This window comes from Nerophis ophidion, linkage group LG25 (genome assembly GCF_033978795.1).
Source record: "Nerophis ophidion isolate RoL-2023_Sa linkage group LG25, RoL_Noph_v1.0, whole genome shotgun sequence".
NCBI lineage: Eukaryota > Metazoa > Chordata > Actinopteri > Syngnathiformes > Syngnathidae > Nerophis > Nerophis ophidion.
In genome coordinates, this window is record NC_084635.1 from 40599730 (window position 1) to 40615548 (window position 15819).

At 43.1% G+C, this 15819-nt stretch overlaps 1 protein-coding gene across 16 annotated transcripts in view; it reads left to right on the forward strand.

Moving 5' to 3' along the window:
• baz2ba (bromodomain adjacent to zinc finger domain, 2Ba) overlaps positions 1-15819 on the forward strand; it is a 314952-nt gene that overhangs the window by 153672 nt on the left and 145461 nt on the right. For all 16 annotated transcript variants that reach the window (XM_061887411.1, XM_061887418.1, XM_061887415.1 and 13 more), the window contains exon 3: positions 11905-12078. In XM_061887411.1, the coding sequence (XP_061743395.1) occupies positions 11907-12078 (172 nt within the window). In that variant the 5' untranslated portion in view covers positions 11905-11906. The remainder of the gene's footprint in view (positions 1-11904; positions 12079-15819) is intronic.

Consider the following 15819-nt stretch of genomic DNA (forward strand, 5'->3'; position numbering starts at 1 on the left):
ACTCTCGTTTGACATCAACTCTCATTTGGCATAAACTCTCGTTTGACATCAACTCTCGTTTGACATCAACTCTCGTTTGACATCAACTCTCGTTTGACATCAACTCTCGTTTGATACCAACTCTCGTTTGACATCAACTCTCGTTTGACATCAACTCTCGTTTGACATCAACTGTCGTTTGATACCAACTCTCGTTTGACATCAACTCTCGTTTGATACCAACTCTCGTTTGATACCAACTCTCGTTTGATACCAACTCTCGTTTGATACCAACTCTCGTTTGATACCAACTCTCGTTTGACATCAACTCTCGTTTGACATCAACTCTCGTTTGACATCAACTCTCGTTTGATACCAACTCTCGTTTGATACCAACTCTCGTTTGACATCAACTCTCGTTTGATACCAACTCTCGTTTGATACCAACTCTCGTTTGATACCAACTTTAGTTTGACATCAACTGTCGTTTGACATCAACTGTAGTTTGACATCAACTCTTGTTTGATATCAACTCTCGTTTGACATCAACTGTAGTTTGACATCAACTCTCGTTTGACATCAACTCTCGTTTGATATCATCTCTCGTTTGATACCAACTCTCGTTTGATATCATCTCTCGTTTGATACCAACTCTCGTTTGACATCAACTGTAGTTTGACATCAACTCTTTTTTGATATCAACTCTCGTTTGACATCAACTGTAGTTTGACATCAACTCTCATTTCATTTGATATCAACTCTCGTTTGACATCAACTGTAGTTTGACATCAACTGTAGTTTGATACCAACTCTCGTTTGATACCAACTCTCGTTTGATACCAACTCTCGTTTGACATCAACTCTCGTTTGACATCAACTCTCGTTTGACATCAACTCTCGTTTGACACCAACTCTAGTTTGATACCAACTCTCGTTTGATACCAACTCTCGTTTGATACCAACTCTCGTTTGACATCAACTCTCATTTGATACCAACTCTCGTTTGATACCAACTTTAGTTTGACATCAACTGTAGTTTGACATCAACTGTAGTTTGACATCAACTCTTGTTTGATATCAACTCTCGTTTGACATCAACTCTCGTTTGACATCAACTCTCGTTTGATATCATCTCTCGTTTGATACCAACTCTCGTTTGATACCAACTCTCGTTTGATATCATCTCTCGTTTGATACCAACTCTCGTTTGACATCAACTGTAGTTTGACATCAACTGTAGTTTGACATCAACTGTAGTTTGACATCAACTGTAGTTTGATACCAACTCTCGTTTGATACCAACTCTCGTTCGATACCAACTCTCGTTCGATACCAACTCTCGTTTGATACCAACTCTCGTTTGATGTCAACTCTCGTTTGACGTCAACTCTAGTTTGACATCAACTCTCGTTTGACATCAACTCTAGTTTGACATCAACTGTCATTTGATACATAATATCAACACTGCCCCCCTATTGTAGCCCAGAAGAGTCAGGGCTGCATTGGATTCTGGGTATTTGTTCTGTTGTGTTTATGTTGTGTTACGGTGCGGATGTTCTCCCAAAATGTGTTTTGTCATTCTTGTTCGGTGTGGGTTCACAGTGTGGCGCACATTTGTAACAGTGTTAAAGTTGTTTATACGGCCACCTTCAGTGTGACCTGTATGGCTGTTGACCAAGTATGTCTTGCAGTCACTCCCGTGGGTCTGCAGAAGCCTCATACACTTGTGACTGTCAACCCACAGTTGACTTGTAAAGCGAACGAGACGGCAGGTTGTAGAGGATGCTAAAGACAGTGCCATCACGGCACGCCCTCAATATTATTGTCCGGGGGAAAACCGTGAGAATGATATTCGGGTGTTTCCCGGAAAGAACCCGAGAGTTGGCAGGTATGTTGCCAGGGCAGGAAAGCCATTCAAAGAAGGGGAATTCATTAAAAAGTGCATGTTAGATTTTTTTAAGAAATCTTTTCTTGCGGCCCAGTCCCACCCAGTTTCTGCATCCAGTGGCCTCCCAGGTAAATTGAGTCCGAGACCCTTGCTTATTATGTTTTGGGCCTTTTTGAGGCACCTGGCTCTGTACACTTCATCTCGGGAGGGGAGAGAGCACTTTTTACCACCCTCTGGCAGTATGTCAGCACAGTTTAGTGGCAGGAAGTTACAGCTGTGCGCTAAAGCAGTGATTCTCAAGCTTTTGTCAGTGATGTACCCCCTGTGAACATGTTTTTAATTCAAGTACCCCCTAATCAGAGCATTTTTGGTTGAAAAAAAGAGATAAAGAAGTAAAATACAGCACTATGTCATCAGTTTGTGATTTATTAAATTGTATAAAATATTGCTCATTTGTAGTGGTCTTTCTTGAACTATTTGGAAAAAAAGATATAAAAATAACTAAAAACTTGTTTAAAAATAAACAAGTGATTCAATTATAAATAAATATTTCTACACATAGAAGTAATCATCAACTTAAAGTGCCCTCTTTGGGGATTGTAATAGAGATCCATCTGGATTCATCAACTTCATTCTTAACATTTCTCCACAAAAAAAGAAATCTTTAACATCAATATAAATAAATGGGTTGTACTTGTATAGCGCTTTTCTACCTTCAAGGTACTCAAAGCGCTTTGACACTACTTCCACATTTACCCATTCACACACTGATGGAGGGAGCTGCCATGCAAGGCGCTAACCAGCACCCATCAGGAGCAAGGGTGAAGTGTCTTGCTCAGGACACAACGGACATGACGAGGTTGGAATTGAACCAGGGACCCTCGGGTTGCGCACGGCCACTCTTCGCACTGGAAAATGTCCTCCAAAAATCTAGCTGTCAACACTGAATATTGCATTGTTGCATTTCTTTTCACAGTTTATGAACTTACATCCATATTTTGTTGAAGTATTTTTCAATAAATATATTAGTAAAGGATTTTCAAATTGTTGCAATTTTTAGAATATTTAAAAAAAATGTAATGTACCCCTTGTCATACCTTCAATTACGCCCAGGGGTATGCGTACCCCCATTTGAGAACCACTGCTCTAAAGCATGGGTGTCAAGCTCTGGCCCGCGGGCCAAATTTGGCCCGCCGTATAATTTCATTTGGCCCTTGAGGCAATATCAAATTAACATTAGAGCTGGCCCGCCGCTGTAACACTACATTCACCGCTAATACTCATACTCGTCAACCCTCTTAATTTTCCCGGGAGACTCCCGAAGTTCAGTGGCCCTCCCCAATTTCTCCCGGACAATAATATTGGGGCGGGCCGTAAAAGCACTGCTTTTGGCGTTCTCTACATGTCGCCACGCCCGCTTCTCTTCCACAAAAACAGCGTGCCGGCCCACTCACATAATATATGCGGCTCATACACACACACAAGTGTATGCAAGGCATACTTGGTCAACAGCCATACAGGTCACACTGAGGGTGGCCGTATAAACAAGGTTAACACACTCGTGGGGCGGTATAGCTCGGTTGGTAGAGTGGCCGTGCCAGCAACTTGAGGGTTGCAGGTTCGATTCCCGCTTCCGCCATCCTAGTCACTGCCGTTGTGTCCTTGGGCAAGACACTTTACCCACGTGCTTCCAGTGCCACCCACACTGGTTTAAAAATGTAACTTAGATATTGGGTTTCACTATGTAAAGCGTGGGGCGGCATAGCTCGGTTGATAGAGTGGCCGTGCCAGCAACTTGAGGGTTGCAGGTTCGATTCCCGCTTCCGCCATCCTAGTCACTACCGTTGTGTTCTCGGGAAAGACACTTTACCCACCTGCTCCCAGTGCCACCCACACTGGTTTAAATGTAACTTAGATATTGGGTTTCACTATGTAAAGCGCTTTGAGTCACTAGAGAAAAGCGCAATATAAATATAATTTACTTCACTTCACTAACACCGTAGCAAATATGCGCCACACTGTGAACCCACAGCAAACAAGAATGACAAACACATTTCGGGAGAACATCCGCACCGTAACACAACACAAACACAACCGGACAAATACCCAGAACCCCTTGCATCACTAACTCTTCCGGGACGCTACAATATACCACCTCCGCTACCACCAAACCCGCCGCCGAAAAAAGGCCTTAAATTTGTGTTTTTATTTAATTTCATATGCTGTGTGGAGTTTGCATGTTCTCCCCGTGAATGCGTGGGTTCCCTCCGGGTACTCCGGCTTCCTCCCACTTCCAAAGACATGCACCTGGGGATAGGTTGATTGGCAACACACAAAAAAATGGCCCTAGTGTGTGAATGTGAGTGTGAATGTTGTCTGTCTATCTGTGTTGGCCCTGCGATGAGGTGGCGACTTGTCCAGGGTGTACCCTGCCTTCCGCCCGATTGTAGCTGAGATAGGCGCCAGCGCCCCCCGCGACCCCAAAAGGGAATAAGCGGTAGAAAATGGATGGATGGATGGATGGATGCCATTGATGTTTTTGAAATAATATTATTGGAAACTGGATTTTGCATGTGACTATAAAGTTCTATAAGTCTTGCTTTGTCAATATTCTATGCAAAACTTGTTTGGGTCCCTATTAAAGGGTTAATTTGTTCAACCTCGGCCCGCGGCTTTGTTCAGTTTTAAATTTTGGCTCACTCTGTATTAGAGATGCACCGAATAATCGGTAACCGAATATATTCGGCCGAATATGGCAAAAAAAGCCACATTCGGCCTTCGGTGGAATGAGTTAAATGCAAGGCCGAATAGTGGCGTGTGACGCAATGACGCTATTTTTTGACGCGGTGACGAAATCAACCAACGTGCGGTGACGTTGTAACCCCGGCACCTTCGGAAAAATGTCAGCAGTGTGGAGATACTTTAAGGCAGGGGTGCCCATTAAGTCGATCGCGAGCTACCAGTCGACCGCGGGGGGTGTGTCAGTCGATCTCCAGCAAGGCTTTTAAAAAAAATAGACCTAAAAATGAGTGATCATCAATCTTCACCAAGACGTCACTTAAATGACATTCACGGTACCGGAGGGTCTTGTGAGATGACGCTGGCTGCTGCAAGATCATTATTATGAAAATATGACCGAGAGGAAGGCGAGAAAGACTTTTTATTTCAACAGACTCTCGCGCCGTACCTTCCGTCAAAACTCTAAAGGCCGACTGCACATTTCCTATCTTCACAATAAAAGCCCTGCTTCATGCTGCCTGCGCTAACTAAATACAGAGTCTCGGAAAACTGGCGTGCACAAGCGATCCCTCAGAAAGCTGGCGTGCACATCACTTGTGCACGCCAGCTTTCTGAGGGATCGCTTGTGCACGCCAGTTTTCCGAGACTCTGTATTTAGTTAGCGCAGGCAGCATGAAGCAGGGCTTTTATTGTGAAGATAGGAAATGTGCAGTCGGCCTTTAAGAGTTTTGACGGAAGGGACGGCGCGAAAGTCTGTTGAAATAAAAAGTGTTTCTCGCCTTCCTCTCTGTCATTTCTTCATAATAATGAACTGGCAGCAGCTAGCGTCATCTCACAAGACCCTCGGGTGCCGTGAATGTCAATCAAGCAAGCTACGGAATTTGCCGCCAATGTTTTTCTTGTAAAGTGTATGGAAGCTGGATGAATTAGATGCCAAAAACCAACCACTTTCATGTGGTATTGTACAGAAAGGACAACTTTTTTTCTCCTCCATTTGAAAATGTGGGCGTTATCATCATTACTGTCTGATTCCAATCAATGCAAGTCATCAGAATCAGGTAATACACCAACTTATATTCTTGTCTTCGTGAAAGAAAGACATTTATATGTGTTACACATGCTTGTATTATCCATCCATCCATCTTCTTCCGCTTATCCGAGGTCGGGTCGCGGGGGCAACAGCCTAAGCAGGGAAACCCAGACTTCCCTCTCCCCAGCCACTTCGTCTAGCTCTTCCCGGGGGATCCCGAGGCGTTCCCAGGCCAGCCGGGAGACATAGTCTTCCCAACGTGTCCTGGGTCTTCCCCGTGGCCTCCTACCGGTTGGACGTGCCCTAAACACCTCCCTAGGGAGGCGTTCGGGTGGCATCCTGACCAGATGCCCGAACCACCTCATCTGGCTCCTCTCCATGTGGAGGAGCAGCGGCTTTACTTTGAGTTCCTCCCGGATGGCAGAGCTTCTCACCCTATCTCTAAGGGAGAGCCCCGCCACCCGGCGGAGGAAACTCATTTCGGCCGCTTGTACCCGTGATCTTATCCTTTCGGTCATGACCCAAAGCTCATGACCATAGGTGAGGATGGGAACGTAGATCAACCGGTAAATTGAGAGCTTTGCCTTCCGGCTCAGCTCCTTCTTCACCACAACGAATCGGTACAACGTCCGCATTACTGAAGACGCCGCACCGATCCGCCTGTCGATCTCACGATCCACTCTTCCCTCACTCGTGAACAAGACTCCTAGGTACTTGAACTCCTCCACTTGGGGCAGGGTCTCCTCCCCAACCCGGAGATGGCACTCCACCCTTTTCCGGGCGAGAACCATGGACTCGGACTTGGAGGTGCTGATTCTCATTCCGGTCGCTTCACACTCGGCAGCTTGTATTATCATTAAACACATTTAACTTGTTTACAAAAATGTCTCTTTCATAAATAAATAAATATAAATGATATATATAAATGAGGTAGATCCCTTCGAGTTGGTCAATTGAAAAGTAGCTCGCCTGCAGAAAAAGTGTGGGCACCCCTGCTCTAAAGGGTAAGCTGAGGTGGTGTGGCATCATCAGCATGTACAGACCACATCGGTCTGACTACGCTCCTTTTGGAAATAACTGACTTTTCTTCTTTTATCCGCAATTTCTTCATTTTGACTTCCTCTCGTAACCAAACGTGATAATTGCCGCTGTCAGCGAGTGCCTTTGTTCATGCAACCAACCTGGCTTCCACATTTCTTCCCGCAAAGAAGAGTAGAGGGAGACGTCTTTCCGAGACACATGTGCAGCTAGGCCCTCCCAAGGACCTTTGACCCCCGCTGGTGATGACACGACCGCCGCAGCAATGGCGGCCTCCTCCTCCTCCTCCTCCTCCTCCCCGCGGACTGCAGCAGGTTTCCTCTCGCTCGCCCCATCTCCCTCCCTCCCTCTCTTGTCAGTGTTGCTCCTGGCGAAAGGCTGATACTTGATATTCAGAGGATAGCAGCTTTTGTCTCCCAGATTTAATCAGCGGCACTGCGGAGGGTGGAGGAAGGGACTGTTTATGTGTAATGACACAATAACAAAGGCTGCCTGTAAAAGTCTGCTTTTAGAGGGGGATCTTCCACTCCTGGATGAGAGTGCAAAAGGTGTGAGTGAGTTCATGTGTTGCTCGGTGCCACAGGTTGGACACCTTTGTTTGTTTCAACTGATGACTTGATAATGGCGGGCCCGGCACCTGCCTCAGGCTGATAATGCGGCGCCGCGTCCCCGCCGCTTTGTCCCTCTAAAGGCCTCAGAAGATCTCTTGAAATGAAATGGAATTCTTTTTCATCAAGGAGGCGTGAAGGATCCTGCTTGAGAAATGTTAGCGTGGGTGAGCTTTACACATGACAGGAACACGCTTCTTTCTCTCCTCTTCCCCGTCATGCCACACGTTGGAGTGGAGGGCTGCATTCCATGTCTTCATTAGCAAAGTGGCAGTCAGTTTGTTGCCTTTGAATCAATCATTTCAATCAAATGATGCTGACAATTTCCCTAAATGAAAAAAAAAATGGGAGTAAAATGTGTGTAGTTTGTTAAAATGCTGTTTTAAATGTGTATAAAAAAATTCAGTAAAAAAAATAAAATAATTGGTGCCGGAAAATTCCATCCATCCATCATCTTCCGCTTATCCGAGGTCGGGTCGCGGGGGCAGCAGCCTAAGCAAGGAAGCCCAGACTTCCCTCTCCCCACCCAGTTCGTCTAGCGCTTCCCGGGGGATCCCGAGGCGTTCCCAGGCCAGCCGGATAATTCAGTGTAAAATAAATGTGAATTATATTTATATAGCGCTTTTCTTTAGTGACTCAAAGTGCTTTACATAGTGAAACCCAATATAATAATAATAATAATAATAATGGATTAGATTTATATCGCGCTTTTCTATTGTTAGATACTCAAAGCGCTCACAGAGAAGTTACATTTAAAGCAGTGTGGGTGGCACCGGGAGCAGGTGGGTAAAGTGTCTTGCCCAAGGCCACAACGGCAGTGACTAGGATGGCGGAAGCGGGAATCGAACCTGCAACCCTCAAGTTGCTGGCACGGCCACTCTACCAACCGAGCTATGCCGCCACCAAATCAGTGCAGAAAACGTGAAGTGAAGTCAATTATATTTATATAGCGCTTTTCTCGAGTGACTCAAAGCGCTTTACATAGTGAAACCCAATATCTAAGTTACATTTAAAGCAGTGTGGGTGGCACTGGGAGCAGGTGGGTAAAGTGTCTTGCCCAAGGACACAACGGCAGTGACTAGGATGGCGGAAGTGGGAATCGAACCTGCAACCCCCAAGTTGCTGGCACGGCCACTCTACCAACCGAGCTATGCCGCCACCAAATCAGTGCAGAAAACGTGAAGTGAAGTCAATTATATTTATATAGCGCTTTTCTCGAGTGACTCAAAGCGCTTTACATAGTGAAACCCAATATCTAAGTTACATTTAAAGCAGTGTGGGTGGCACTGGGAGCAGGTGGGTAAAGTGTCTTGCCCAAGGACACAACGGCAGTGACTAGGATGGCGGAAGTGGGAATCGAACCTGCAACCCCCAAGTTGCTGGCACGGCCACTCTACCAACCGAGCTATGCCGCCCCCAAATCAGTGCAGAAAACGTGAAGTGAAGTGAATTATATTTATATAGCGCTTTTCTCGAGTGACTCAAAGCGCTTTACATAGTGAAACCCAATATCTAAGTTACATTTAAAGCAGTGTGGGTGGCGCTGGGAGCAGGTGGGTAAAGTGTCTTGCCCAAGGACACAACGGCAGTGACTAGGATGGTGGAAGTGGGAATCGAACCTGCAACCCTCAAGTTGCTGGCACGGCCACTCTACCAACCGAGCTATGCCGCCCCCAAATCAGTGCAGAAAAAGCCAGTGTAAAATATTCAACTTGAAATAATTCAAAGTCAGTGCAAAAAAATCAGTGCATGAAAAATTAGGTGTCTAAAAATGTGTAAAAAAAAAATCATTGCAAAAAACAATTCAGTGGTAAAAACTGTTATAAACATTTAGTGTAAATAAAATAGAGGAGAAAAATCAGTGTTAAAAAATGTTTGGTGCGGGAAAATGTTGTGTATTAAAAAAATCACTGTAAAATGATTTAGTGCTGAAAAGTGTAAAAAAAAATGTAGCGTATGAAAAATCTGTCAAAGAAATTCAGGCTAAAATAGGCAGAAAAAAGTTCATGTAAAAAAATTGCAAAAAGATAAATGTATAAAAAATCACTTTAAAAATGTGGAAAAAAATTCAGTGTATAAACAAATTTGTGTAAATAAATTCAGTGCATCATAAATCAATGTATAACAAATCTGGGGGAAAAAAACTGCGCATAAAAATTAATTGTAGAAAAAAATCTGTGGAAATATATTATGCGCATAAAAAATCTCTTTAAATAAATTCAGGGCTTAAAAAGTTCAGTGTACAAAAATTAACAGTCTAAAAATATCTACAAAAAATAAGTGCAAAAAAAACAATGGATAAAAAATCTGTGGTAAAAACAGGGTATAAACATTGAGTGTAAAAAAAATAGTGGATTAAATCCAGTGTAAAAAAAGTTTGGTGCAGAAAAACGTGTATAACAAATCACTGTTAAGCTATTTAGTGCAGAAAAGTGTAAAAATTGTAGTGTATAAAAAATCTGTAAAAGGTCAATTAAATATATTTGGTGCAGAAAGATTAATGTAATAAATAATCACTTAAAAAATCTGGAAAAATCAGTGTATAAACAAATTTGTGTAAATAAATTCAGTGCATCAAATAACAGTTTGTAACAAATCCGTGTGAAAAAATGAAGCGCATAAAAATCAGTTAATAATAAATTGGTGTAAATAAAATCAGTGCATAAAAGTTCACATAAAAAAGTGTAAAAAAAAAACCAATGGAAAACAATTGAGTGTTAAAACATTCGTGTAACATACAGTGTCACTTAAAAAATGTGGGGGAAAAATTCAGTGTATAAACAAGTTTGTGTAAAATCAGTGCATCAAAAATCAGCGTATAACAAATCTATGTTAAAAAAAATAAAAACTATTTAAAAATTCATTGTAGAAAAGAATATGTGTAAATAAATGAAGCCTTTTTTTTCTTTTTTCTTTTTTTTCTTCTTTGTCATGAAAAAGGGACGTTTTTGTCATGAAAAAGGGAGTTTTTTTGTGGTTGGTGCACTATTTGTAAGCGTATATTGTGTATTTTATGCTGATTTAATAAAAATTATTCTGCGGCCCGGTACCAGGCCGCGGCCCGGTGGTTGGGGACCAGTGATTTAGGGCTATATAAATAAACATTAATTGATGGATTGATTAAAATATAGGAGCCAAATGTGCACAGAAAATTCAGTGTAAAAAAGTTTGGTGCAGAAAAATGTAGTGTATAAAAATTTGCTTTAAAACTATTCAGTGCAAGAAAGTCAGGGTACAAAAATCCGTGTAAAACAATTCAGTGCAGAAATATTATGTGCTTTGTTGCGATCCACTACTTGGATCACCACATATGGTTTATACTTCCAGTTGTTTTGTCACTGTTGTTCTGCACTCTTACTTCCTGTTTAGTCAGTCATTGATCCCACCTGCGAATCACGGTTTCTGCACACCTGTCACTTTTTGATTACTCCCCTATTTAAGCCCGTCCCTTTTCGTTATTTTTTCTGGGACTCTAATTTGCCTTCGAGCAACATTCATGACTGTCTATTACCCGTATGTATTTTCTCGCTAGCTCTTATGCTAAGCCACTTGATATTCCAGCTTTCATGCTGAATGTTTTTTGTTTACTCTTTTGTGTCCTTCGTGCCACGTATAGTTTTTGTATTTTCTATTCCTAGCTTTCATGCTACCTACCGCCCTTGGTTTATTTTTGTCCGTTAGCTCCAGTGTTTTTGTTCATAATCTGTTTTTGTTAAGTGTAATAAATCATTTAAACTTACCGTTGCTGTGTTCATGTCGACGCCTCCACGAAGGGACCAATTTGGCATCACTATGCCAACCAGTCGTAACATGCTTAGTCAATTCATAGGGACGGCGTGGCGCAGTGGGAGAGTGGCCGTGCGCAACCCGAGGGTCCCTGGTTCAAATCCCACCTAGAACCAACCTCGTCACGTCCGTTGTGTCCTGAGCAAGACACTTCACCCTTGCTCCTGATGGGTGCTGGTTGGCGCCTTGCATGGCAGCTCCCTCCATCAGTGTGTGAATGTGTGTGTGTGTGAATGGGTAAATGTGGAAGTAGTGTCAAAGCGCTTTGAGTACCTTGAAGGTAGAAAAGCGCTATACAAGTACAACCCATTTATCATTTACCATTTATTACCATGGACCCCCAATTCATTGACGTGGACCCCCAATTGATTAACGCGGACCCCCAATTCATTAACAAGTTGAAAAACTTATTGGGGTGTTACCATTTAGTGGTCAATTGTACGGAATATGTACTGTACTGTGCAATCTACTAATAAAAGTTTCAATCAATCAAGCTTCAAAAGTTCAGGTGAATTAGGACCGAAGCCTCTCATTGGCTGCTTCTGAAACCGGATCCATTGCTTAATTTACTGGAAGTGAGTCTTGACTTTTAAAGCAACACATTTTTATCCAAAGGCTTTTTTTTTTTTTTTACACTATGAATCAGAAATTGAAACACATTTTTTTGCACCTAAACAATTGAGTTTGGCAAGTAAAGGCGGGCCACTGAAGAAGAGCGCGGCGAGCACGCCACCAACCTGCCATGAGTCAATAGATGCCGAGAGACTAAAAAGAAATATTGTTCAGGGGGAAGTGAGATGTGAAAGCAAAAGTCCTGATTGGATTGTGTTTGACAGATATGGAGTCTGGAGAGCGGCTGGCCTCCCCTGCGCCCACCCTGTCTGCTGCTCGCACCTCCTCCCCCGCCGCCTCTTCCTCCTCGTCCTCCTCTTCCTCGTCTCCGGCACCCCACTCCAAGAGCGGCCTGGCCCCCAGCCCCTCGCCGCTCGGCCCCGCTCTCGGCGCCTCTGGTAAGGAGAACACACGCATCCACCCAAAACACCTTCTTGTCTCCATAGTCATTATGCACTTACTTTGCAGCCTCTCTCTCTCTCTCTCTCTCTCTCTCTCTCTCTCTCTCTCTCTCTCTCTCTCTCTCTCTACAAGCATGTTTTTTTTCTTCCCTGACAGCTTGGCTTGCAATAGAAAAGCTGCTGCATTAATGAATCCCAAACAATTAGGGGCTTCTTTTGTGTGAGAAACACACACATGCTCCACCATGTCTCCTGACAACCTTCCACTCTGTCTGCAGCTGCCTCTGTCCAGTGTGTGTGTGTGTGTGTGTGGGTGTGTGTGCCTGCGTCATTTACATCATTTTATATTCATCAGCCACTGCGTGTCTTCCCTATTTCTTCTTCAGTGCAGTCATCAAGTGTAGATACTTCCTCAGCTATCCACGCACACATGAAAGGCGTGGGGTCGGCAAACGAATCGGCTCTTTTAACGACTCTATTAAAGACTTACTGAATCAATCAATCAATCAATCCATGTTTACTTATATAGCCCTAAATCACTAGTGTCTCAAAGGGCTGCACAAACCACTACCACATCCTCGGTAGGCCCACATAAGGGCAAGGAAAACTCACACCCAGTGGGACGTCGGTGACAATGCTGACTATGAGAAACCTTGGAGAGGAGGAAAGCAATGGATGTCGAGCGGGTCTAACATGATACTGTGAAAGTTCAATCCATAATGGATCCAACACAGTCGCGAGAGTCCAGTCCAAAGCGGATCCAACACAGCAGCGAGAGTCCCGTTCATAGCGGAGCCAGCAGGAAACCATCCCAAGCGGAGGCGGATCAGCAGCGCAGAGATGTCCCCAGCCAATACACAGGCGAGCAGTACATGGCCACCGGATCGGACCGGACCCCCTCCACAAGGGAGAGTGGGACATAGGAGAAAAAAGAAAAGAAACGGCAGATCAACTGGTCTAAAAAGGGAGTCTATTTAAAGGCTAGAGTATACAGATGAGTTTTAAGGTGAGACTTAAATGCTTCTACTGAGGTGGCATCTCGAACTGTTACCGGGAGGGCATTCCAGAGTACTGGAGCCCGAAATGAAAACGCTCTATAGCCCGCAGACTTTTTTTGGGCTTTGGGAATCACTAACAAGCCGGAGTCCTTTGAACGCAGATTTCTTGCCGGGACATACGGTACAATACAATCGGCAAGATAGGATGGAGCTAGACCGTGTAGTATTTTATACGTAAGTAGTAAAACCTTAAAGTCACATCTTAAGTGCACAGGAAGCCAGTGCAGGTGAGCCAGTACAGGTATATATGTATGTATATATGTATATAAAGGTATATACAGTATAGGTATATATGTATGTATGTATATATGTATATAAAGGTATATACAGTATAGGTATATATGTATGTATATATGTATATAAAGGTATATACAGTATAGGTATATACGTATGTATATATGTATATAAAGGTATATACAGTATAGGTATATATGTATGTATATATGTATATAAAGGTATATACAGTATAGGTATATATGTATGTATATATGTATATAAAGGTATATACAGTATTGGTATATATGTATGTATATATGTATATAAAGGTATATACAGTATAGGTATATATGTATGTATATATGTATATAAAGGTATATACAGTATAGGTATATATGTATGTATATATGTATATAAAGGTATATACAGTATAGGTATATATGTATGTATATATGTATATAAAGGTATATACAGTACAGGCGTAATGTGATCAAACTTTCTGGTTCTTGTCAAAAGTCTAGCAGCCGCATTTTGTACCAACTGTAATCTTTTAATGCTAGACATGGGGAGACCCGAAAATGAGATTTGTTCTTATTCAAACGGGGATAGCAGGTCCATTCTATGTGTCATACTTGATCATTTCGCGATATTGCCATATTTTTGCGGAAAGGATTTAGTGGAGAACATCGAGGATAAAGTTCGCAACTTATGGTCGCTAATAAAAAAGCCTTGCTTGTACCGGAAGTAGATTCGATTAGATAGTACTTTATTTATTCCGTCAGGAGAGTTCCTTCAGGAAAATTACAATTTTCAGCACAATCCCATTCAAGTTTAGACAAACATTACAGGGAGACAGAACAGGATCGCTGACGGGTCTGCCGGCTTCCAGCGCCCCTTACAAAAAAGCTGAGATAAAGGTAAACAAAGGGGGTGGGAGGAAAAAAAAAAAAAAAGCAGACGATGTGCGCATGACGTCACGGGTTGTGGAGCTCCTCACATCTGAACATTGTTTACAATCATGGCCACCAGCAGCGAGAGCGATTCGGACCGAGAAAGCGACGATTTCCTCTTTAATTTGAGCGAGGATGAAAGATTCGTGGATGAGGAAAGTGAGAGTGAAGGACTAGAAAAAAAAATAAGACGAGGGCAGTGAGAGTGATTCAGGTGTTATTAGACACATTTACTAGGATGTAACGGACTTCCTGCCGTCCTCGTGTGGGTTGCGGAGACACCTGACACACGACGCATCATAGCAGCATTGATTTATTGTTTCAACAAATCTATTTTCACTTGGCCCTTTGGGCGCGTCTCTTTTCAGTGTGCTCCTTCGGCTCGTCTGCTGCCGCTGCGTCCGGGGCTTGAGTCCGCTGCGGGGGTGCGTCATCGCTCTTGTCGGGTCGGGTCGGTTGTCGCGCTTCTGGTCCTCCGTGCTCCCCTTTGGTCGTTCCCCCCTCGCCCTTTTTATATTCTGACAGCAGATAGACAGATCGTGAGCCGGCGTGTAGTATACACACCTGTACTAGATTGCCGCTGCAACGTCTCTCCGCGTGCGTCACGCCTCCTCCTGCCGCCGCATGCCCCGCCCCCCGGCCTCCAGGTCGGCGGTGTCTCTCCACATAAAATAAATCTGGAAAATCCCTTATCTGCTTATTGTGTTACTAGTGTTTTAGTGAGATTATATGGTCCTACCTGTACAACCTGAAGGTCAGCCCCGCATCTTTCTTCAGCACCAGTCAGCAACTGCCCATCGCAAGGGACCCTCTTCAAAACATGATCTTTCGAAATGATCGCTGCATAATACACGGTACTTTGTGTATGTGGTCCAATCCAACCATGTTCGCTTGACATTTCTGTTCCATAGTAAAGTATCATCGTCATCTTTCGGGAATGTAAACAATGAAACGCCGTCTGTGTTTGTGTTGCTAAAGCCGGCCGCAATACACCGCTTCCCACCTACTGTACAGCTTTCTTCTTTGACGTCTCCATTGTCCATTGAAAAGACTGCAATAGATTCAGCAACACAGATGTCCAGAATCATACCGCGACATTTCAGCTGGATACTTAGGCGCGAAATTTAAAATTGCAATTTAGTAAATTAAAGCGGCCGTATTGGCATGTGTTGCAATGTTAATATTTCATCATTGATATATAAACTATCAGACTGCGTGGTCGCTAGTAGTGGCTTTCAGTAGGCCTTTAAGTGGTTTGGGAACAGTTTTTTGTATGCACTTGCAGATAGAGCATCACCCAACCAGAGTAGCAACCGGAGAAGAAAATGAGTCAATGTCAAAAGAAGCATAGCAACATTTAGTTTACATTTTTTAATTCTTTAACAACATTTTTTCATTTACATTCACTTTTAAAACAAATGTTTTATTTGTATTTTTATTTTATTGGGAATCCTTCTTTAAATTTTTTATTTGGAATCATCTTTTAAAATTATTTAAAAAAATATTTCTTTTTT